The 24,759-nt window shown below is 46.7% G+C and overlaps 1 protein-coding gene across 1 annotated transcript; it reads right to left on the bottom strand.

The window, feature by feature from the left end:
- Positions 1-13,113: 13,113 nt before the first annotated feature.
- On the bottom strand, positions 13,114-24,331 carry LOC309889535 (3-ketoacyl-CoA thiolase, mitochondrial-like). Its single transcript, XM_082782384.1, has 10 exons — positions 24,255-24,331; positions 21,304-21,470; positions 20,206-20,334; positions 18,926-19,042; positions 18,338-18,485; positions 17,470-17,645; positions 16,501-16,630; positions 14,978-15,048; positions 14,706-14,860; positions 13,114-13,766 (listed from the first exon to the last, which is right to left on the bottom strand). Exons 1-10 carry the CDS (start codon positions 24,268-24,270, stop codon positions 13,682-13,684), a joined length of 1,194 nt encoding a protein of 397 aa, XP_082638510.1. The 5' UTR covers positions 24,271-24,331; the 3' UTR covers positions 13,114-13,681.
- Positions 24,332-24,759: the final 428 nt, after the last annotated feature.

Genomic DNA, 24,759 nt, shown 5'->3' with positions numbered 1-24,759 from the left:
GAGAAATCCCTTTTCCTCCTCTTCTAGGGGAGGAGGCAAGCTGAAAGCTGCCATGTAGGGGGCCACCAGCCACCCACCTGCCCCGTAACATCTTTTTCCTAGGGCTTTCCTCACCTCCGGTTCTGGGACAAATCCCGCACAGCAGGAGGGACAAGGAGAGCAATGGGAAACAAACACCTCCCAGGTCTGGCAGCCCCGCAGCTGATAATGAGAAACACGTTCTCTTAACAAGGCTTTCAGAGACAGAAACATTAAAAAAAATATATATTAGAAATCGTGACAAACGGTGCCAACACAAGGATTGTGGCAATTTGATTTTGTTTCAGTGAGTCGATCCCTCCGGGGAGGGCAGGGGCGTGCTTCCAAGGCAGAGAGCAAACATTTTTGCCAGGAGGGATGCACAGAGGTGGGTGATGCTCCAGGGAAGCCCAGGCTAAGCTGTCAGGGGCTATTCAGAGCCCGCAGAGCAATCCCAGCCTTGGATTTCACCCAGGAAAGCAGCGCCTCGTGTCTCCAGCACGGTTAAGTAATTTTTTTTCCTTCTTATTTCCTCCCCCACACCACGCACCGGCAGCCCCTGCCCCGTCTCCCGTTTGCACAGGAGCTGAAGCCAGCAGAGAAGCGAAGGCGCTGTATTAATCACCTTCTTTTATGTGGCTTTTGAATGAGCTCCCCGACCGCAAAAACTTGAAACTCGACTGAATGTGACTCACTCCCAGAGCCGGCGTTCATTGGCCCGCAAACTCTCCTGATTTCGCCCCGTCCGAGTCCCGTTCCTATTGGAAGAGAGGCCCTGAGGTGTTACCTCTGCTGTAAGCAAATGTCACTGACTCGCAGTAACCCCGGAGGCCGGTATCACCCCATCACCCCATCAGCTCCTAGCCTGCCCTCCAAATCCCTCATTCATCCCCCAGCAGCCCCGAGCAGAGCCGGCGAAGCTCTTGCAGAAATTCCCCCCCCCCCCGGGTACGGACACGCTTCCTCCTTTTCTGGGGCCGATGTATTTCTCAGAGAGAGGCCATCTACAAATCTGGGAATAAAAAAAATAAATAAAAATCCTCCTCAAACCTATTAAATGTCCAGATTTGCCACGGTGCGCTCACAAAAAATAAAAATAAAAAGAGGATTTTTGATGAAAAGCCTCAATCTGTTTCGAATTAGCATCAGAGCCCGCTCCGGAGCTGTTCTCTGACCTGGAGATAAAGGCAGCCCAGATAGAGATGGATGGATTTGAGAAACATTTCTAGAGTCAAACACGGGCTTGGGAAGCGATTCATAAAAGGAAAGCGGATCCATATGGACGCTGTACAGCTCAGCACTGGCGATTTAAGGCATAGTTCGTAAAACATTCAAATATATTGAAATGCTGTGATGTGCACAGATTGCTTAGGCTGCTGCTCTTCTGCCTCTCCCAGAGCTACGGCTAGACAGAGGAGCCCAGGTCAGGCCAATGTCATTCTGCACCTGCGAGCCACGGAGCGGATCAGAGGCTCATGAAAGGGACAAAGCTGTGATCTGTGTGCTGTAGTTGTACGCCACATCCCTCTCAAACCCAGCAAAGCAGAAAGGAGAGGCTTCCCAGTTGCAAGGAACCCCAAAACGTCCGATTTCACAGCTCAGTTTCTGAAAAGAAAACTTTTGCTAAAAGTTTGACCCTTTACTTAAGCTTCAGATGGCAATAGATGAGATGAACACGCTGTCCCAGGGCCTGCATGTACCTTGTTAATTCAGTTGTTAAAAAAACAAGTCTGAAGCTTACGTTTTAGGGAAGGAAAGCACCGTGTCTTTGCAGCAATTCAAGTTAAATAGTAACTAGCCTGAAAGCTTCCTCCATTCCTTTGGGACCTTTCTCCAGCCACCGCAGCATTCACGGTCTGTGCAAGGTTCTGGGGTGAGGCTGCACGAAAGGAGGATGTTTTTGCCTTTTCTGAAAGGAAATTAAACAATTTTGTTAACAAATTAAAGAATTTTGTTAAAGCCTGACGGTCTAAATTACAGCAGATGACATTAGGTAATGCTTCTTTCTGGGGAGACAACTTTTCTCTCCCCCTCTCCCCACTTTATTCCAGACACACTCTGAAACACAACTAAAATCCTAAAACTTTTAACTTTTGACATGCTTCTCGAAAGCCTTCAGGATCCTGGTGTAGCATGCTGATTACTCAAGTTAATACGTTTTTTCCCAGGCATCTCAACTGAGTCGATTTCCTCCCTCCTCTGCAACCAGAAGGAAGATGGTACCAGGGGTCAAAGAGGAGCAGAAAGTCCCAAGGATGGGTGGATGGAGAAGAAAAGGATGTCTCCACTCTAGCTACCCACTTTGAGTAGGATGGGACATTCACGATACATGACAGACTTGATATCACATGGGAAAGGTCACTCACGTCCCTGGTTTTCCCATTTTGCATTTGCACAACGCTTCCGAGCTTCCGAGCGAGCTGTGACCATGTCACTTCTTGCAAACTGCAGTCCTACACTGACATCTTTTGCAAACACCCACTTCATTCCACAAATGTCATTAAAAAATAAAAAAAAAAAAAGAAAAACACATTAAACTAACTGAGAGTAATTTAATTGAGAGGTCAGCGGGGTGGCAGAGCACGCACATGGCTATTTTTCCAACTACTCACACGCTGGAGAAAATCCTTGTTTACCCCATATCAGCAAGCCTCATCCATTAAAAAAGACCAAAAATAACCAGACGAAAATAGAAACAGACTCATTTGCTCATCACGACGTTAGGGTCAGTCCCTATCCTCTTGAGCTCTTTGTCATCAACCTTGCAGAAGCCAAACGTGTCTGCAAGATGTGATTGCAGTCATCTGCATGTGATTAGCAGTTGGGCAATGCCGGGAGCCATCACGATACCTCATCCAGCACGTGTTTGAGAGCCTTGAACGCTGGTCAGTGTTCCCCAGTTGCCATCAGCCCATGGCGAGGAGATGCAGCAAGGCAGCTCCTGCACCTCGAAGCCTAACCACCTCCTTAGGAGCTAATACCAAAAAAATAAATAAATAAATAAATACAAAACCGAAACAAACCTTTTTTTATCTTAAATGTAAGTACCTTATCACTGATTACCAGCGCTATCTTCTCGGGCCATTCCCTGGCTTTGATTTGCTGTAATTCACCTGCGAGATAAGTCGGTCAGGGAGCTGAATCAGCTAAAAGGTATTATACACCCATGTGCTTTTGAGAAAAAAACGAAACGCAGGTGTCTCAACCAAGGTCAGGCTTTCCAGCATGCACAGATACCATAAGGCTATCGGGCTCCTGAAGGCAGTGTGCACTGCAGGCTTTCCTAGAAGCCTTCTCCTTGAATTTGGTTGCCGGGCCATGGCTATTTCTGGCTGTTCAATAGGAGACAGATAGAAGCAGGAAAGCGCAGTCTGGATTTCATCCTGACCAAGCACGCCGCGTTACCACAAGCTTTGCCTGCTCGGTTCACTTCAGAGAGGCTGCGAGGGAGCGATGTGCTTCAACACAGGCAGTGTTTTTTTCATAAAAAGCAAGTATTTCAAGGAAACCTTCCAAGGCAGCGAGCTGGACATGCCAAAACATGAGGCGCGCTGGACACCGCTCCCCGCTGCGGCCTGCCAGCTCGCTCCTTCTCCAGCCAGCTGTTTTACGAGATGACAAGTTTTTCCAGGCCCCAGGCTCGAATTTAGGAGCAGTGGTCAAGCAGGCAGCGAGACACACAGCTGGTTTCATTGTCAGGATAGCAGCAGACACACATCTTCCTGCCCGCAGAGGCTCGGGACCCACGCTGTCTGGGCCTCAGGTCTCCCCATTGACTCAGACCAATCGGCCTCGTTCCTAGAAAAAATAAAAATACTAATAATAATGAACTTTGTTGGGATTCAGGAAGGAAGAGCCCACCCCAGAGCTTGAGAACTGTAAATAAAGGTACAAGAGGGAAGAAATCTTGCTGATCTAGGTGCATTTTTTCTACCAGCCCACCACCGCACAGCAGCTCTGAGGGAACTCCCCTCCACCTCAGGATGGACCCTTTCATCCCTCCCACCACGTCCACCACCCCAAATATTGACTTGTTCCTCAGGTGTGGCTGACTCCTGGCCTCTCTGGAGAGCCACCACGTGCTCCAAGAGCCGTTGGTGACCGTTGCTTTCCAGTCATTACGCTGGCAATAAAAACGGAGAAAGCCCATAAAAGCTGAGGGGAAAAAAAATCCACCTCGAGTGCTGGCTCAGCCCAGGAAGGGGCAGGAGTTGTATCGGGCTCAGATCTCGGCCCAGGCTCGCTGCCAGGCACAAAAAGCTTCCTGCAGACCTAGTGTGGAGATAAAACTTCGTCATGGCTTGGGCCTGGGTCTAAACTACCTCCAAAGGGGCCTCAGGAACCCCTGTGCACTGATAGGGGATCATGGCTGGCGTGAGGTGGGCCAGGCAGCCAAGTGTCTTCAGGCCCCAGAGTTAGGCAGCAGCTTGTGGGGGCTGAAACTTGTAGGATTAGGCTCTGAAGTTCACCCAGATCCCATCACAGATCCCATTGTGGTGGGTCGCTCTCTGGAGCAGGACAACTTCGGGCTGACCAGCGTGTGAGCTACAAAAATCGGTCTCCACCTCCAGCACCCAGCCATTTCCTCACCTCAAGCCAGGGACCTAGGCTGGGTGCCTCAGTTTCCCCGCCTGCTACGGGAGCCCAGAAATCTTCTGGCGAGAGTACTGCCACATGTGAGAAGCAGGGATCGTCGCAGCGTAAATATAAACAGTGTAAATAAAATCATTTCTCGTATCACTCGTGGCTTGCTTCCTCTGGTTGGCAGGAGGTGGAGCCTCACCGCGGGGAGCCCCGCTCACGCCACTGCTGTTCTGGGACACGTCGCTCGATTCGCACCAGCCTCCTACATCGTGTTTCTTTCAGGACTGCAACAAAAAAAGAGCGTGGGAAGCACGGAGGGACCAACCCACTGATCTACGGCGCTCCGAAAAATCCCGTCGTGCTTGCTCCTTTCTCCCTTGCCTCTGCTCCTTTGTAGTCGTGACCTCCCCCCTGACGAGGCCAAACTGCTCCTTGATGGTATTTCAGAGCTGACCAGGGCACTGCATGAAGAATTAGCCAGAACACAGCATGCTTTGTTAAAGCACTGATTTTGACGTCTGTAAATGGGGCAAGGTTCCTGCTCAAACTCCTACACCCATCAGCAGGTACGGACCAAGCGCACGTTCCTGTGTAACCCAGGCTGCATTCCTCCACCCCAGCCTTCCCAGAGAAATTTAATTGTGTAAAGTGAAAAAATCAAACCATATTTTGCAGGGCAAGGACTCCTTTCATCCCTTCCAGCAGGCACGGGGTTTTCATGCTGTCTCTTCTTACTGCCGAGGATCCCAAACAAGGCCCAACACCCCACAGCACAAGCTGGCAGTAGCTCCAGACCCCCCGAATCTCATTGCTCTGTTTTCCCTGATGTTCCTTGGTCCCTTACCTTTTCGGAGGTGACACTAGATGGTCTGGATGAAATTTAACTGGAAACCTTCAGGAGAAGGTAGCAGTGACTTGCAGATCACACCACTACTTGGGGGACTTCGGTATCTCCTGTCAGCATCCTGTTTGGGGCACCAAGCTCTTTAGATACCACCTGGTGCATGAGGTGGAGAGAAAAAAAAAAGGGCAGAGAGGTCTCATTCACCTCTTGCTTTCCTGTCGAGGGTAAAGTACTCTTGAAAAACACTTTTCAGACACTGACTGCTGCTATCAGGGTCATCCTGGGGCTTCGCGTCCCAAGAGATGGACATCTTGCATGTCCCATGCTTGGGTCAACCACATCCTCAACGCAAAAGGAAAAATCAAGGTTTGACCTGAGGCGATAAAGAAGAAAGCAAAGGAAAAATAAAAAAAAATGAGGGGGAGGGGAGGAGGATCAGAGGCTAAAGGGCAGCCAGAGCCTCGTACAAAGCACTCCTCTTTCTTTTTGATCCTGTTCTTGGTCGAGAAGATCCTCCCCACTTCTGTCCAGTCCCACATCACATTAGGGTCTCCTTTCTTGACGGGAAGAAACACAACACCAGACGTTTGCAGGGGAGCTCTGCTCTCACACAAACCTGAATAAGGGGCACATTTTCAAAGAGGCCAGCCCCTATTATGTCCCGAGCCAAGGATGTGAGAGGGCCCAAAAGATCTGAGGGTTGCCTGCAGCCCTGCAATACGCTTTCCGCGTAAATGTAGACGAGCGGTTTAGGGCCCCTCTCGTTCCCACCACGCCCCGGTCTCCCCGATCATATAACAGTGCACATTCCTTCCCCATCAAAGAGGTGTTTGCAAAGTTTGGGACCAGAAGTGTGCTCAGCAAAGCGCCGGGGCCGGTGGGTGAGAAAATCTGAGCACAGCGCACAGGGGTAACGCTCCTACCCTGCCCAGAAAAAGTTTCCCGTATCATGTATCCACCTGACACCTTCGTACAGCTGGGGTTTTGCTCTCAGATGGGGTTTTAAGTGCAATACTAATCGAATTTCAGCTGTTTTTTTAGGGAAGGGAGGCTTGCAGGAGTAACTGAGCACATCTCTGCTTTGGTCTCCTTAGTTTGAGTCTGTAATCAGCGTTGACATCTCTTTCTTGGGGTTCCTCGTCTTATCAAGACTTATAAACGGCAGACATTTACGGTGGACTATGGTTTATGACATTTTTATTTATATTTATATTTATATTTATATTTATATTTATACCTCACGTCCTGTGCCATCCTTCAGCGCGCTCAAGTCCTAAAAAGATGCTGGCAAGACCAAACACATCTTAAGAGTGGTTAGTAGGTTCAGAAGAAAAACGTGAGCCCCTAAAAACTGCTAGGAAGCCATCTCCAGTGTTTTCACATACTATTTCCTTCATTACCTACAGATTTGCATACGTATTTCCTGCATTCCTGCATGAAGAGTGCCCGTTTCCAAGAGCTTTGACGCACGCTTCGTGCCACGGGGTTAAAGACAGCAAGAATTAAGGAGTTTTAGGTCCTAACACTTTGTGCAAGCAACGACGAGATCCAGCTCTGCCCAACGTTGGAGCAAGCTTACTTATTAAAATTCGGATCTGATTAGAAAATGGATCAATGCAGGCCGTGACCTCTTACTTCAGACACAAGACTGCAAGGTGTAACTGTACAGATGGGTAGAAACTGGGGATAATTTTCATTCCTGTGTTATTCACTGTCTTGTTTCCCTCTGTGGTTCATGCCTCAGAGGCAGCAAAGGCGACTGGTACATGGGATTGTTCTTGTTAATGAGTGAACGGGAAAGAACCCGGAACGGCGCTCCGCTTCCAGACAGAGCTGCAGGGATTGGCACTGAGAAAAACCCTCTTTGAATTCGCTTTGGTTGAGAAATCTCGTGTAGACTCAGCTTTTATCTCACCCAACAGTGCATTCGTCATTTTAGCAGGCACACGTACCTGTGAGAACCAAGTAGGGTTGCGAGCACGCCGCCACTAAGGGCCTTTGTGTCACGTTGTGATGCTCCAACCCTTCCCTTCACCCAGAAATACCACGCTGCTGACACACATCTAAGCACAAGGCATCCAGGATCACTCGGAGATCTTTCCTTTGCAGTTGTGATGCTCCTGGCAAGGCGACTCAACGCTCTGCTCCATACCTCCTGGTTGTGGAGATGCGGTTTGGCTTCCTCTTCCGAGAAGCAGCAACGACGAGAAGCTTGCAGATTTCCTGTTGGGGCATCTCTCAAGAAGGAGTGACTTGTTTCCCTTCCGTATTTTCTCGTTTATTCACACTGAACACTCCCCTGCGCTCTCTGCCTCTGCTCATTCAAAAAAAGAATCAAAGTGGCAGCCCCGAGTTACATTTGCATCATTTTAAACCAAAATAATCCTGCCTGCTGAGAGGAGAGTTCAATTCTTTATACGACTTCAGGATTTCTTTAGGATCCTATCGTTACCGTCGATAGTTTCTGAAATTATTTCTATTTGAAAATAGTACACGTAAGAAATCACAAGTCACACTCCAGGCATTATTAGGAGGTCTCATTTGAAGTACGTACCTATAACAGTCCTAATAAAAAAAACCCTTTCATTTCCATGAAGAGATTAATTATTTCTAATTATTCCAATTAATTACTTCAAGTTGAATTCAGTTTCACTTAACACACAGAGTGCTTAGACACTATAGGGCTCAATATTTTTAACTACCTCTTTCTGTCTTCATTCCTTTTTCTCCCAACAACCCTTTTCTGAAGGTCCAGGGCCAGAAAGATTTCTCTTTCCTCTTCGTTTCTTGAAACAAGGCAACTTCGTGCATCATTTGGCAGTTCGGCGCAAGCATTTTGTACTTGGATTTCCAGAAACCGAACGTGTTATTTACACTGCCAGTTGCAACACATTTTCTGTGTAAAAGCTCTTAGGTTTCACCAATCACCGCCCTTTTTTTTTTTTTTTTTTTTGGATAAACAGGCGCTGAAGGCAAAAACACTGCTGGGCAGAAAGAAATCGCAGCTGCTCTTGGAGATGCAGATGGACACCGATGGCTTCAGCTGCTGAACTTGCTGGGATTCTGCGATCAGCCCCAAAATTTCAGCTTCCCGGCGACAATGCACAAATTATCTGTCTCCTGGTGGACCTTCGCGGTATCTTTTAGCACGATGTGTTGATTAGCCACCAATTTGGTCGGAGAATTAATTGAATTTGGTCCGTTCTGACCGTAGCATTCGGGTGCCAAACTTAAATAGGGGCTGAAACGAACCCAGGGCATCCTCCAGCCTGAGAGCGTTTTTCTTTTGGGGGCCTCTACAGTGGATGCACGCAAAAAAAAAATACAAAAGACTCTGCACAAAGCTTCTCCTCCCAACCCAAGCACCCTGCAGCACCCCCCACCCTCTGTGACTTTTATTTGGGGTCTGAAGCATCACCCGTGGGGCCGGTGCTGCTCAGCACCAGCCTGCAAACAGCAGTGGGAGCCCGCAGGTGCCTGAAAACCTTTCGGGCCAGGAGACAGATCTATGGGGCGCTGTGGGGTTAGCACCTGGGAGGGAGAAATCCTGGGAAGGAGCCCCAGCTTTTATTTCTGGAGCCTTGCAGAAGCCAGCGTAACGCTTCAAGTGCTTTGTCCGTGTCGTATTTTTCACATCCAGCTGTCAGGGGAAAGCAGCACACGAGGAGCAGAGCAGGAGCACGGAGGCGAAGGAGCTCATCTGCTTTTTTTTTTTTTTTTTTATTCTTTTTGCATTATCATCTCAGATGTTGATTTTCCACGCGCCTCGCCAGCTCCACGCAAGCTTTTTTTTTTTTTTTCTTTTTTTTTTTTCCTTTCCCCTTCCAGCGTTTTATTGAGAAACAAAGCTCAGCCGCGCAACCCTGCCCCTGCTGAAGCGTGGAAAGAGCCCGGGCTGGCCGCTGGTGAGTGCTGCTATTCATCTGACTAAGCAGCGTTTGACATTTCGGGCTTGCCGGGTCTCAAGTTTCCCTCTAGCAAGATATGGGCTGACTCGGCAGCAGCCAATCTCGGGCGGAGGCTGCGGATGATGCCGGAGGGAGGAGAGGTGCACACACATCCCGACAGCAGGGCACGGCCAGGCTCCTCCAGGGAGCTGGGCGAGCGTAAGATCCAGCGAGGCTGCCCTCAGTTGCACCTTCTGGGGAAGTTCTTCAGTTATTCACCCTCTTTTTTTTTTTTTTAATTATTATTTTCTCGCTCGCCTGCGCTGGGTTTTGCTTTCCTTCACCCATTTTACCAGAGCCGTTTCGAGCCGTGCGACAAGGGCAGCGCTTTCCCAACTCGGCCCGAGCTTGGTGCAATCTAAGCGGCAGCATAAAGGGAAATCCTTTATGCGAGCCGCTGTTTCAGAGGGAAAACAATCAGTTAAACGGGACCTGAAGCTGTCCCAAAAGCCACAGCTTGCTGAACTGGCTGAGCAAAGAGGCCGAGCTGAATCCCCGACTCACAACACGATGGAGAAGGTCTGAGCCAGACACCAAGCCCCCAATTCGAGTCTTTTGGGAGGTGTAAACCACCAAAAAAAAACCCTCCTCTCCGTGGATGTCACTGCCCAAGCACGATGGAGCCAGCTGGGAGAAGCTGGCTGTGAAGTGCTCGTTGCCTAAAGCATTAGGTACGATTTGACAGAGAAACGTGGTGGTATTGGGAAGATCTATAAAAATCCTAAAAGCTTTGCATCCTTTTTCTTAGCCCCATCCATTTTCCTTCTCTCTGAACAAGCCCAAACCCCAAACGTGACCCAAAACAAACCAGGGGAGACTCCGCTTCTCCAAGAAACAGTTTGTTCGGGTCACACCATTGAAGCCTCGAGCAACGCCACCCTAACCCAGCATCTCCACCCTCTCAAAGGCTTCGTGCTCACGGGGATCAAGCACACATCTGAAAGGAGAAGGAAGAGGTTAAACCCGGGAGAAAGAACGTGACACACAAGAGTTAAGTCGATCAGAGCACATCGGGCTCAAAACTTGTGGCTTAAGTGGTCACACACCAGTGAGAGGAGAAAAAAAGGAAATAGGACATTTTTACGTGGTAACGACGCCGAGCTGCTTCTCCTCCATCATACAGAGTCACCACCACTCCCCCTTCGATCCCAGGAGAGTCACAGCCAAATCATTCCCACCCCCAAGCCAGGGATTTCGGCTGGAGGTACACAGGTGGGAGCAGCACGCCTCAAACGCTTCGGGTTTGATTGGATCCCAAATGAGTCTCGGGGCATCTCTTTTTAGGCCCGCGCTCGTGGTTTTCACCTTGCCCCAAGCCCCAGAAACTGGGCAGAGCAGAAAGGGCAGCCACTGGGGGCTGTTTTCTTTAAAAAAAAAAAAAAAAGCGTAATTTTAGCTTTGCCTACGTGGGAAACTTCAGCCTTGCGACTCCCGGCAGCACGATTTGATTAATGGTCAATTTAATCCAAATATCCCATAAATAGGGCTTCTCGGCGCTCTGCCCTCTCTCAAGTTTTTTTTTCTTCTGTTTAAATTATCTTCTGCTTCACGCTCTCTCTAGACCTTGCAAAGCCCTTCTCGAAACGCCAGAAATTAAAGAATTAATGAATTAAAGAATTAATGAATTCACATGGGTTGTCAGGCAGCAAGAATAAATAAAATCAACAGATTTTTCCCCTTCTTGCTGCTTTTTCCTCCCCCACAGTGGACAGACCAGGGGTACCCCATGCCCCCACGGCACCGTGCTCTGCAATAAAAGGGGAAAAAAGGGTTTTTGGGATGCTGGCTCTTGCTCTACCCGTGAGAGGTGCTGAGCGATTGCATCACTTGTTTTCTTTGACTCCTCTTCTGCTTCTCCTTTGCTTATTAAAGGATTTTTATCTCAACCCACGGATTTATTTTTTTTTTTTGTTGGTTTTAGCCTTCCGTTTTCTCTTCCCACATCCCACAGGGGGCAAGAAGGGAGCGAGCGAGCGGCGATGTAGCGCTTAGCTCTCTACCGAGGTTAACCCACAACGCTTCCCTCTACCTCGAGACAGAAATTCAGCCTGCCTGTTGCTGATGTCTAGCTTAGGGACCGCAAAAAACCCACGGGCTGGCACAGAAGCTGTCTTCAGCTTGTCATCTTGAGCTTCCGTGCAACACCTCCCCGCCTCGCTGATCTTCCCGGCGATTAAAGCTGCGGTTTCACAATCCTCAATGCCCCATTTGGGCAACTCCCGATCTCCCAGAAAACAGATCCCGGCCAGCTGGGGTGGGAACACGCAGCCCTGCTTCTGCTGCAGCCGTGTAAAAAGTGTGCCCACCGGAGGATAACCAATAGCTGCTCCGCTGGAACACCTGCCGAGATGAATTATCACGCTGGCATTTTCAGATAGCTGAGGTTTAGCAACCCGAGCTTACACCCGATCCACCCAGCAATTCGTTTGGCTTCGTATTTTCTATTTGTATTTTGACCTGGCGTTGCTAGACTTGCATTTGGATTTGTTCTTATAGCCTTAAAAGGCAACATTTTAAATGTATTTATCTTTTTAGCTCGCTTTCTACAAGAAATATTTCTCCGTTATAAAATTAAAAACGACGATCACGTCTAATTCACATTTAACTCGTGTTCCCCTGTTATTAAACCCTCAGTTTGTGAACTCAGAAGGATTAATTTCCCCTCAGACCCCTCCTCAGCATCCTCCTAGCCCGGTCAGGCTGGAGAGGCGAGGAAGAGCCCTGCCCAGCATCACACCAGACGGAAGAATGTCTGGATTTAGACTCAGGACAAGATCATGAGGAATACTGTCACAACGAGGTGAGACCTGCCTGAAATCGTGCACTTAAGGAGCCTCGAAAATCGATCTTTAGATCTGTCGTGTCTAAAATGCACCACCCAGTGGCAGAAAGCTGTAGCTACATTCATCAGGAAATCACATTCATCGCAGCTTTCCCGACAAACGCTCCCTTTTCTCACTCATTTCGAGGATAAAAATCAACGTTTTCGTTACAACTCGCCGTGCAGACTACTCACAAAGCCGAAGAATCTCTCTTCATCTCTCTTCAAACCGACACTGAGCTGGAAAATCTTGAAGCTGTGGAAGAAGTTGAAACGGATTAGAAATATAACACATATTAAGTCCTAGGAACTTCATGGGAAAGGATTTCACTTTCACTTCGGTGTGACAAAGCCCCCCGCAGAGGCTCTTCCAGGAAAGGGACGGGATAAAAAAAGAATTGATATGGGAATAAACAGCGGGCTTACGCAGCAAGGAAAGGGTTCCAGCAGGATGTATGATGATGATCTGTGCTGGTAACACGCTCGTCTTCTGGAAAATGGAGTGTCGTGAGCCATTTGGGAGGAAAAAAAGACACTGTGTGAAACGAGGATCTGGTTTGCTGCCTTCTAGCAGCCGTTTTTTGGAATCCACGTAAACAGCACGGAGTATTTCTAGTCATTAAAGAAACTGGATCCGTAAAAAAAATTAGGAACAGACTTTTAACTGGTGCCCACCAATTCTACCACCACTTGCCTTGACCCGAACTTGCTGCTCGTCCAGCCGTTCTGCTTCTGAATGGCCTCAAATCTTTCCCAAGGCAGCGGAGCGGCAGGAAGACCTCGTATTTCAACGGGGGGCTGAGGACGGGATGAGCTAAAATAGTAGCAAAGATTTTAGTTTACGTATCACAGGACGGCGATTTGCTTTTCAAACAAATTCACCAACACACGCTGAGCCCTTTCTCAGTACGTTTATTGTTCTTTTAAGAGGCACAGTGACAATTTCAGCTTCCCCTCCTTTTCTTTGACCTTGCAAAATAGCAGGGTACAGCTTAGAGCCATTGATCTACCATCAGGATACGCTTCAGATGGTCTCCAATTAAATTTTCACATGGCCTGATGAGAAAAGAGGCACACGTGCCAGACAGCAGCGGCAGCTGAAACAAGAAAAAGTTAAAGCAACACCGGCTTAACAAAGCCGCACTGCTATTTTAAGGCAGGTTTGGTGAAAAGTTTGACAGGCAATTTCCTCAGGAAACGAAAAGAATTTTGCCTACGGAAATCGAATAAACTTGATTGAAAAGAGGCTTTTCGAAAATACGTCATCAGTGCGAAATTACACGGGTACTACACTTTCTTTAGGTACAAAGACACGACTGAGTCTTCTCGTTCCCAATCCAGACTTCTCAGCTGTTCCTCAGTCTTGCAGGAATACGTGAAGGGAGGCAGCGGTGCTTCGCTGTCACAGAAGGCAGAAGTTTTCCACGGAATTCGTAATTGGGGCGACGCCGAAGTCCCCAAAATCCCTCAGGCGGTGTTCTCAATGAGCAGGGCGATGCCTTGTCCACCTCCAATGCAAGCTGAGCCAACCGCGTATTTCCCACCACGACGCCTGGACAGAAAACGCGACGGTGAAAATGGCTTCCATTTAGGAAACCACGGTACCTGTGGTCCCCCTTTTACAAAGAGAAACCAGCTATCAACTTTTCAAAGGCACTAATAACGAGATTTTCCAACCTTCTTTTTCCAGGGAAATATTACAAAGCCTCAGCTGCTACTGAAATATTTCCGTAGAAAATATTTTCTACATTTTTTTTCCTGTAGAAAATATTTCTGGGTCTTTTCCACCTAAAAGACAGCAATATTATACTGCTCTTAGGCGATTTTTACTGCGTGTTGAAACCTTAAGTATCCCCTAATGCCATTCTGTTTTGTATTCCTAACTCAAACATAATTTTATGGCCGAGGTGGTCTTTGAAAGCTAAGTTTTCTACGGCCAAACTCAAACGTTTTTTTGCAAGCTGTAAATTAATTCAGGTTTTGTGGTTGAATACTAGTGTAGGCATAAAGATACTGGGATCTCTGCTCTGAAGGGAGGGGAGGAGGAAGGAGAGAAAATAATAAAGGGAAAATTCAGATTAAAATGGTATTGAGTGTATCAAGCAAGCCAGAAAGTGTCAGCATTTCTGAAAAATGGGTTAAAGGAGAAGGAGGGCGATGGCAAAGCCTTTTAAATGTAGCCTGTTAAGAAAGGGACAGGCTTTGATCGAGGCTGTTTCAATAAAGGAAACGTCCCCACTGACTGCTGGAGGCTTTGGATCAGAAGTAGAGGAAGGAAAAAACCAGCTGCAATGATGAGAATGGAATAGGAGGCTGGACTTGGACTGCAGGACACAGGCAACAAAGAGGTACACACTTCAGAAATGACAATTTTAAGCCCATGGACTGGAAGATTTTAGTCACACCGTCAATATCTGTGCTCCAAATCCTTTGCAGGCATGAATACGTCAGCCCTGCATTCGTTACCAGTAGCTGTGGGCTACACACGCACCTTAATTCATGCACCAGGTGAGCTGTGATGCGTGCTCCCGAAGCACCCAAAGGATGACCGATAGCGATGGCGCCTCCGTTGACGTTGGTTTTTTCAGGGTCGAGGCCCAGCACTTTCTCGACAGCCAGATACTGAGGTGCAAACGCCTCGTTCACCTAAAAGAGCAGAGAAACGACAAAATCGCTTGGATCTGTTCGACTGGCCACTTGTATGAGGGGAGTGATCCTGCTAAAAAGATCAGTAACCTCACCGTTCACCTTAAATCCTCTTACCTCTATCAAATCCATGTCCTTCAGGGTCAGCCCTGCTTTCTTCAGCACCTCAGTAATGGCAGGCACAGGGCCTAGTTGGAAAATCAGGTGCATAGTTAATTAAATTAAAAATAAATAAAGCCTCATAAACATGCTGTATGTCAGATAGCTTCGAAAAGCCTCACCAGATTCCCTCCCATGAGCTGCTGTGGGGCCAATAAACCCTAGATAAGGCACTCACCTGCTTTATTAGGTGGCAAGAGAACTCCAAAACCTAAAAATTATTTGGCAGCCTCCTCAACAAACTGCCAAGGAACGTTAGGAGCGTCACTACTGCTCCACAGCTACGTTGGTAAACGTGTGCTGAAGTTTCAAGTCAAGAGGACAGCATCCCATGACAAATAAAACAACCTTTCGAGGCATTTCTCCTCTCCAGTACTCATGGCTTTAGTTTTTTCCTTCCTCAACACTTCAGTCCCCAAAAAAAGAAACAGGCAGGCTTTCTGGGGCTTGGTGCTCATGTGTTTAGTGATGCTAGAAGGGAGCTGATCATTAACGAGTAAAACCCATCCTAAAATGCTTTTTTAAGTATCTCACTGCCAAGAAATGGTGCTGAAAATTCATAGCTCAGGAATAAAAAAAAAAAATAAAAAAAAAGGGGGTAAAAATGAGTAAATGTTAAGAGACAGAAAGGTTAAAAAGAAGAAAGGGCCCGGGTCAAAGCTCGGTGGATCATTAGAAAGACTCCGGCTTCATGCTAGACCCTAGATGTGTTTCATGGATTGATTTCAGGATGCTCATTATGTGTGAGAGAAACGGGAGGGTCTCATGTGGACAACACAAAGATTCTTAATGACAGCCGAGGAGACCAAGCTTCCCACCCCCCAACCTCCCCTTTTTCTTTCTGAAATAATGAATTCTCTCTGAGATTGTAAGGCCGGGCTCCCTAACGCCATCAGTATGTGCAAAGGCAGCCGCTCAGTCTGAGCTCCTCTGTTCTCAGATCCGTCGCTGTCATGGCTGTGAATCTCTTCTGGCCTTTTTTGGGTTGCTGGGGACAAGCCGGGGCGTTAAGCAGCGCAGATATGAGCTGTTTCTCCGTCTGATTTATGAAGTTTTTAAACCGGGCTAAAAGAGTCGCCTGACCTACCAAGAATGGCCCGGTTTCGAAAGCACAATGACAGCATGAAGTCGAGCGAGAGAAACCCTCCCTCTACATTTGCTTTGAAGGTTGGCTTCGTCAGATAGCCCGAGCGAGAAAGCAAACCTGACAATGCCTCATTTGCATCTCTTCTGGCACATGAAACCAGCCAACAATGACTTCTCTGCACAGAAAGGCAGAAAGGAAAAGTAATGCTGGGATACAAAGCTGTCTACAAACTGAACAGAAGGGAAGAATCCCGGCGTGTCTGGCTCAGCTTGGAGGGTTTGTTTGCGTTAACAGCGACTTGGTTAGAAAAGAAGCCTTCTTAGGATGCCCAGCGCAAGAAGAGCTTGCTTGATGTTGTAAAAAAAAGGAGAAAATGTGTTTTATTACAACTTACCGATGCCCATTATGGAAGGGTCACAGCCAGAGGAGTGGTAAGCTACAACTCTCGCCAGAGGAGTGAGACTGTGCTTTTTGAGGGCCGATTCGCTGGCAACGATGACTGCGCCGGCTCCGTCACACACCCCCTTAGAGCGAGGAGAGAAAAGCATTTTTAAGGGAGAAAGCACAAATTAAAAAAAATAAAAAATAAAAACACATTTTAAACTAAATATGCCCCTCAGAGAAAAAACAAAACCCACTTTCCGTCTACAAGGCTATTATTAACATTTAATGCACAATTATTTTAGTGTTTATTCAAAACATACCACAGTCTTTCACTATTCTGCCGACTCTCAAAGAGAAGTTGATTAATTTTATTAAATATAAGCGATTAATTTTACTATTTCAGACAAGTAAAATACATTTTCACCACCTAAAGTCTTCCTTATACTGGAAACATCATTCTGTAGATTTGCAGGGACCCTATTAAGATTAGAAAACCTAAATATCATTTCCTATTAATGATACGATGCAGACACCCATCCTTACTGTGGCCACCATCTATTTTGGGCAGGAATTGGGATTATAATCTCACTGTGGCCCAAAGAACATTAATCAGTTTATTAAGGTAATGACTGTAAGAGGAGCTGTCCCTAATGACACGCTGCTAAGTTTTCAGTCTACCCTGAGTAATAAAAAAGCGTGGTTTGGGCTGGAGAGGATCCTAATTGTGGCACGAAGACAAGCAGCAGCGTGCCCGGGAGGATAACGGCTGGTTTGTAAAGCAGATGTTCAGCAAGCCTCGCCCCAAAAAGAAAACAAAACGGCTAAATCCACACAAACATTGCAAATATTAAAAAAAAATCAGAAATCCTTTTCACCAGGAGACACTGCTGCGGCTCAGAAAAGACACGACGACAGTGACAACAAATTTGGAGCCCGCTAAAGGTGACACTTCCATAAGCCAAGGCTTGGACGTACTCACTGAAGCATTCCCAGCCGTGACCGTCCCATCCTTTTTAAAGACGGCCGGGAGTTTTGCCAACTGTTCCAGAGTGGTCTGGGGTTTCGGGTGCTCGTCCTTTTGCATGCTTTCTTTCCCTTTCTTTGTTTTCACTTCCACCGGTGCCATCTCAGCGTTAAAATGACCAGCTTCTTGAGCTGCGACCACACAAAGGAAAATAAAAGACTGATAAAAAAAATGCAGTACATGATTGCCTTTTGCTCTGTTTCAGCCAAGAGCTCAGGGAAGCAGATTTGTGCCTTATTTAGTTTAAATAGGCCAGCTGGGGGGTTATTGCTTCTTTGTATTTCTTGGAAACAGGACAAAAACTGTACAAATACATTCTAAAACCTCTCCAAATAAAACCTCCAATATTAAAATATTATTTCAGGTTTCACAGGTACCTAAGATGACCATAAGAGCATCTGGCCACATCACCTAGGATGACATTTGATGCCAATATTCAGGCTTCTAAATGCTACCTTTTGTTTCCACGGTGTTGATGTGAACTCATGGATTTAAAAACTCTTAAAACCGAGCCACGATTCACTTCGATTCATCCCACAGAAGCAACTCTAAGGGATTTAAATTGCCATTTGGCTACCTCTGAATTTTTTTTGACAAGTTCTACAAGGTCTTCTTTCCCAACTAGCCACAGGACCTAAAAATCAGCACTATTATAAAAAAAATTGTTAAAAATCAGCACTATTATCAAAAAAAAATCAAAAAAACAAGCGACACCAATCCGCACGAGCTACATAAAACTTACAAACAGGCTGAATTGTTGCTAAAAACTCCCTGAATTTGAGACTGGGATCATAGAAACGCTCCCGTTCCTGTATTTACTAACCAGCTTTGCATCTCTGCTGCGTTTTGAAGGCGTAGCGGTCACAGTCCTCCCGCGTGATGCTGTACTTCGCAGCCAGGTTTTCGGCTGTAACTGCCATGGGTATTTTCACGTGCGTGTCCGTCAGCCCTTCCCACAACGTGTCCTCCAGCTGCACGGAACAGCGTTAGAAGACAACCCGAAAGCACAGCAACATTAACATTTATTAACGAGTCTCTTAATTAGCCTGATTTTACGCTTTTATATAATATAGAGAGCTCTGAGGGGATACACCGAGTGAACTAAGTTTTTGGTCAGAGTTTTATTACGCTTACCTTGGAATAGAAATTCTAATCTTGTTCTGAAAAAGCTACAGAAATGGGATTCTTCATGAAATTATGCAAACCTACTGTTTTAATGATGGAGACTACTGGAGAAATGCTCTGAAGATCTAAATCTGGATAGAATCTCCAGTGATTTCTTTTAGAAGAGTATGGTGTCTGATAATGGCTGATAATTTACATTTCTTTAGCTATAATGTTTGATAATTTACACTCATTTTTAAACACAACTTCATTCACTGGAAATAAATGAATAAATAAGGTGTTAGACCTTGAGTTCTGCTCCCAATCTGGTTCCGAATCGAATGTTTCGAACTGCGTAAGGAGCCTGGCTCATGTTCTCAGCTCCACCACACAGGACCACTTCGGAGTCATTGAGGCAAATTTCCTGGTAAGAGAAAACCCAAACAGATTTAGGATTTTAAAGTGCCACAAGAAACACCAAACACACACTAATTCACCCCCAGCGTAGCCCATAGAAGCCTTACACTGACCACGAAAAAATTCTGCTTCCTTAAAATCCTTCACTCAGTTGGACAGTTACAGATATTTCTGTACTGAAACAGAAGCAGGTGAAATTATCCCAATATGCTCTGTAAGTAACTTGTTAATAATTATGACTAATTGGAGGTAATTTGGGCTGAGATGCTTCCTACAGTTTCTAAACACCCTGTGCACATGTAATCAGTTCTGAAAAGCCTTGTCGTGTGCCAAAAAAACACAGGAACAAGCACCACTGATGAGATACCACCTTGGGTAAAGATCTCACGACCATGCTTGGTCAAAATCTCCAACTGATCTTTTCAGGGTAGCGTGTATAGACCTTCCAGAAAGCCCTAGAAAGAACACTTAGATCGGTGTTATTGGGAAAAAACATTCCTCTTGTAATGATTCATTGCTATTCAGACAAAAAAATGTTGCTGCTTTTCTAAAGGAAACTATGAGAAACTTGTGATTAGGTAGAGAGTAAATACTATGATAAAAAAAAAAAAGAGCAACACTTCTACGTGAAAAACACCTTGTTTGTTAAGCAGAAAAATGTCAAATGAACAATGATGTTTAATTATTTTGGACAACAATCAAGCGTATTTGTTGAAGGAATGGAATAAATAAAGATAAAAAAATAATCCCCTGGCAAAATGCATCACGGGAAACATTCAAGGCACACGTTAGGAACTGTGGCAGAGTTTCATGTTTGACAAAGGGTATCGAGTAGTCCAGCAAAAATAAAGAGGAGGTGGATCAGGAGATGTGATTTCAAGCCACTAACAGCTCTCTCATAAATCTCACGCGATGATCAGCTGCAAATAAGTTGATTTTTTTTGTCTATTTTAGAAAAATGATGCTATAAGCTACCTAACCCAAGAGAGTATGAAGATCTTTGAACAAAAACCCAGTATGATGCCTCTACCAGTGGTAGCCAGGAGCCCGTAACTCATCTCAAACACACAATAAATGCTTTTACACATCTCTCAGTTAACAATATGATAAAAGTTACAACTAATACAGAAATACAGGAGGAAAAAAAAAAAAACAACACACAATTTATACCTGACATCCGTTGGCGATGGCTTGGAAACCAGAGCCACAAAGTCTGTTGACGGTGAGGGCTGGAACGGGGACAGGAACTCCCACCCGCAAGCCGACGTGTCGCGCGATGTAAATAGCGTCCGCAGAGCTCTGCAGGCAGAAGAAAATTTAAAAAAAAATTAAAAAAAATAAAAAAAATTAAGCTAACGTGTGTTATAAACACGTGGTTCTGTGCACAACGCTACCTGATAATGGAAACTGGGGAAAAAAAGTGGAACTAAGCCATTTCTGCTGAAGAAGGGGATTGAAAACAGCCCGTTCACAGTTACTTATGCTTAACCAAGTAGAAAATAGACCAAAAATCGAAAATTTATGGGTGGGGGGGAGATGGGGAAAAGAAATAGAATTCCAGTGTGAAAAGACTGCTGTTCCTTGTGTGAAAATTAATTACATGATGGAGCAACTTGCCTGTTTTTTGAGGAATAATTCTTACAAAAGCCCAGAAATTTGAGTAAAAGAAACCGAGATGGTAGCCGTGGCTGATCGAGGAATCAAAAGCCACTCTTTTGGCTGCAGATCCTGCAGCCTCCACATCAAAATCTCCTTGTAAAAGCTATGGCAGAGATATTTGGACAGTCAGCCGAGGCGTGCGCCCTTCTAGCTGAAAAGTAAACTCATTCATTTTCCAAAAATCTCTTTAGAAAGCTCGAGGGAAATGGGCCCAAATCAGTTCCAGCCTCTCGAAAAAATGGGATTTATATAATCGAGTGTAAATTCATCAATGATTTAATGATATAAGACATTAAAACAGGAAAAACACAACAGGGATTAGCATCTAGCCATGTGATGAGCCTGTATTTTTGGTACAGCCTCACCTGATTTCAACTATTTTTGTGGAACTGAAAGAAATCTAAGCCTTGCTCCCAGTCACGTCACAAAACCATGCAGGGCACGTCCCTAAAACACGCACAGGAAACGCTCCGCTACGAGTGCTACTTACCCCTTCCATTTCCACCCCTGTGGTTTATTCCTGGCTGCAAAACAGAGGGAGCTATCTATAGGATCACGCCGAAGAGGACTGAAATAAACCCCGGCTGGCGAGTTTTCCCCGCTACCCACCTGCATGACGCTGCCAACGATGACGCTGTCGATGATCTCAGGGGAGACCTTGCCAGCAGCCAGGGCAGCCCGAGCGGCATGTTCGGTCAGATCGGTGGCCGTGAAGTCCTTGAGCAAGCCCCCGTAGGTCCCGAAAGGAGTTCGCTTCGCCGCAACGATGAAGACACCTGCGACAGAAGAACGATCCAGGATCATAAATCCTATCGATATCCTAATCCTACGTTCATCCGGAAAGACAGCATGAAGCCAAGCAGCTCAAGACAAGCAAGATACAGGAGGCAGCAATGCTTTAGACAGGGAAAATATGCCAGAAATAATGGTCAGAAAAAAAAAAAAAAAACAAAAAAAAAACCTTGAAGACTCCTGGAACACCTCCTTTCCAAGAAGAGATTTGGAAAAAGTAGATAATTTGGATATGGGGCAGACAAAGGAGGCTGCCACACTCCACCAGGTATTAGTGACAGGGCACTAAAAGCATAAAAGGAACTTCCATGCAAACCCACGCTGGATACACGTGAAATAATCCGTCCGATGAGGAACTGCTCTTTTACAAATAAAAAAGGCCGTTTCCTGTCTTATAAAAAATCAGGAAATTTGGGGCTTGTTGACTGAAACCGTGTCCACAAAGTTGAAAAAAAATAAATAAATTATATTTGTTTTGAATTTGACTCCTTTAACTCCAGAGAAAAAACATTCTCTTACCAAAAACGTAATATTTCCATGATTAATATAGGTCATCTAAGCTGTGTTAGCACCGGCCTTCCAACTTCTAAGTAAATCCAGTTTTAAATGGGAAGGGGAGCCTGTGAAGGGGCACAAACACCTTGGCCAGAAGGAACCTAAGAGGATTTGAGCCCGAGCAAAGCCCTGCACCCTACAGAACGTGTCCTGAGTGCTCGGCACAGCAGCTCTCTGCTTCCACGTGTCGGAACAAGAGGGAGGCAGGCTGTGAACTTTCCCCCAGTTGAACGCCAGAGCTCACGCGCCTTCGCTGCAGCTGCCACGAAACACCCACTGTTATTTTCAGCAGGGCTGGAAGGACACGTGCAGATTGAAGGATGAAGGCAAACAAAAATGTGTGTTCTTTACGTTGCCCGTGACCACCGTCCTGACTGCTTTCAGGTTTTGGTACAGGCTGCACGATCTTTGGCCGGTTTGGTGCTCCCCCATCTCTTGCGTCCGTGGATTATGCGGACCCCAGGCTGCACGATTTCCAGGGAAGGACTTCCAAATTCGTGAAGGTCAAGCTCACTCCACTGACAAGGACCTGAATGCAATGCTGGGACCCGAAGCAGGCAGTGCTTATGCTCTGAAAACCAGCTGGGCAATCCCCTGAGCAAGAATTGCAGCTTCGGGGATAAGCACCGATGCCCGTTGACCGAAATCCATTGACCCAAAGTTTTTTTACTTAGCTTGTACACGTGGGTTTTATTAAAAAAACTACTAACAGATGGAAAATGTGAACTCCCACAGGTGTTTTTGTTCTAAACAAAGATGAGGATGCTTTAACTGATTTATCAGTATGGAAAACAGCCGCATTTAGTATATTAGTGCTTAGCTGCAAGGCTTTGCTGTGAACCAGGTCAAGGACCCGACTAAGCCAAAGAGTTTTTCCCCTCCCTTTTGACCAGGAGGTCGGCTGCCCGCTTTATCTGCTGAATCACACACGGACAGCTTTACAAACAGGCCCGGGGTGGGGCAGAACTTTGCCCTTCAACCCTCAGTTGACAACAACAACGTTTTCTCTCCCAACCCGACCGCTCGCCGCTGCCCACGTCGTCCCCACAGCACCACGGGGCCAAAGCGGGATGGCAAGGGGTAAACGAAGTCCTGTGAGAAAGAGCCCTGCCTTTCATTAGCTCTTCTTAAGTCCCCGTTAATTAGCGCTGTCCTGCATCACCACAGCAAGACTGCCACTCTCTGCTGTTTCCCAAGGTGATAAAAGCGTGATGAAAGCAGAATATTACCAAATCCGTATGGATCTGGAAAGCTTTGGGACTAGGAAGCGAAGGCAGCCAGGAATTCTTATCAAACGCTCAGTTCAAGACATGTTTTAATCTGGTTTTGTTAAGAACCCTCTGCCAAAATCAGACACAGACCCGAAGCCTTCTCTAACCCTCCAGCACTTCTTAAGTGCACGTGGTATGAAAATATTTCTTCTCCAGATCCTCTTCTGATGGCCTAAAAAACTTCAGTTTGAGGCTTTCAGCACCAAAACCTCAAACTATGGCTTACCTGTGTGTTATTATATAAATACAGCCACCAGGCAGCAAAACACTGCCACGCAGCCTTATTTCAACACATTTCAATTCTGTTTTTAAGCAAGCTTGGATCCTACAGGCCTCGTTTACCTTATTTGTGGAAGACGTAAGGTTTAAACTACACAGAAATAGTTCTTTACACAAAGCTCTCGTCGGAGCTGCGGGAGCTTACAACCTGCGCTGTTACTTCATGGACCTCCGTGTATGTTTGTGTGCTGCCTCCACACAAAGTTAAACACACTATAATTCTGCCACGGGTCTGCAGATCAGCAGAATTGTGCCAGCTCTCTGGGCTTTATTTGAAATATTAATGTTATTTCCAGGCGTTTATCCATGCTGACACAGGACGGACAAGACAGCGAGGAGAAAAACTGAAGAAACCACAACAAACCCAAGCAAGACCCACAACCCAACCAACACCCACAACTCCACCACCCCCACGGCAGACAGAAAGGGGCTCAAAAATGCCATTTTCCCTTTTTTTTTTTTGCCAACCCCACAACCCACCGAGGGGCTGAGGGACCCAGCCCTTGCTGCACCCCCGCGCTGCTCCCTCGGGCAGGGCAGTGGGGCCAGCCGGTGACACCGACCCCCGGACCCTTTTGGGGAGCCCCCCCAGGTGGCAAGGGGCTTCCCCGGGCCGACACGACCCTGAGGGGACCCCACAAAGACCCCATAAACCCCACTCACCCCTGAGCAGCGCCATGGCCGCCCCGCTCCGCGCCCGCCCTCTGGCAGCGCCGCCCCCCTCGCTTGCACTTTCACCACGCCAAGAGAGGAGGCGCCTGGATGGATTTCCGCGCAGGCGCCGCTTTTTGCTGATTTAATTATTTTATTTTAGCTTTATTTGACTTTTCCCCTCCTCATCGTCCCCACGCTTAGGAAAAGGGGAGCGGGGGGACGACAACCTGAGGCGAATCGGCGGCGGCACAAAATGGCGGGCGGCCCCGTGAGGGGGCCCTAGGGCGCTGCCGTCTCTTTTGGCCTATGTTGGTGGCTTTACATGGAGAATAAAGGGTTTTTCCTCACGGTTTTCTCCCTTTCTACACCTCGACTTTCCCACCTGGGGTGTGTTATGCCCCCCAAAAGCACCTCACAAATTTCTAGTATTTAAAAAGACACGCTGAGGTGTAAAAAGTGTGGTGGTTGGTGGAACACCTCGGGCTGTCAAAGGGAGGATTGATAAAAAAATGCT

Source organism: Aythya marila (genome assembly GCF_965140915.1).
Source record: "Aythya marila genome assembly, chromosome: W".
Lineage (NCBI taxonomy): Eukaryota > Metazoa > Chordata > Aves > Anseriformes > Anatidae > Aythya > Aythya marila.
This window is presented reverse-complemented; position numbering and strand designations above follow the sequence as displayed.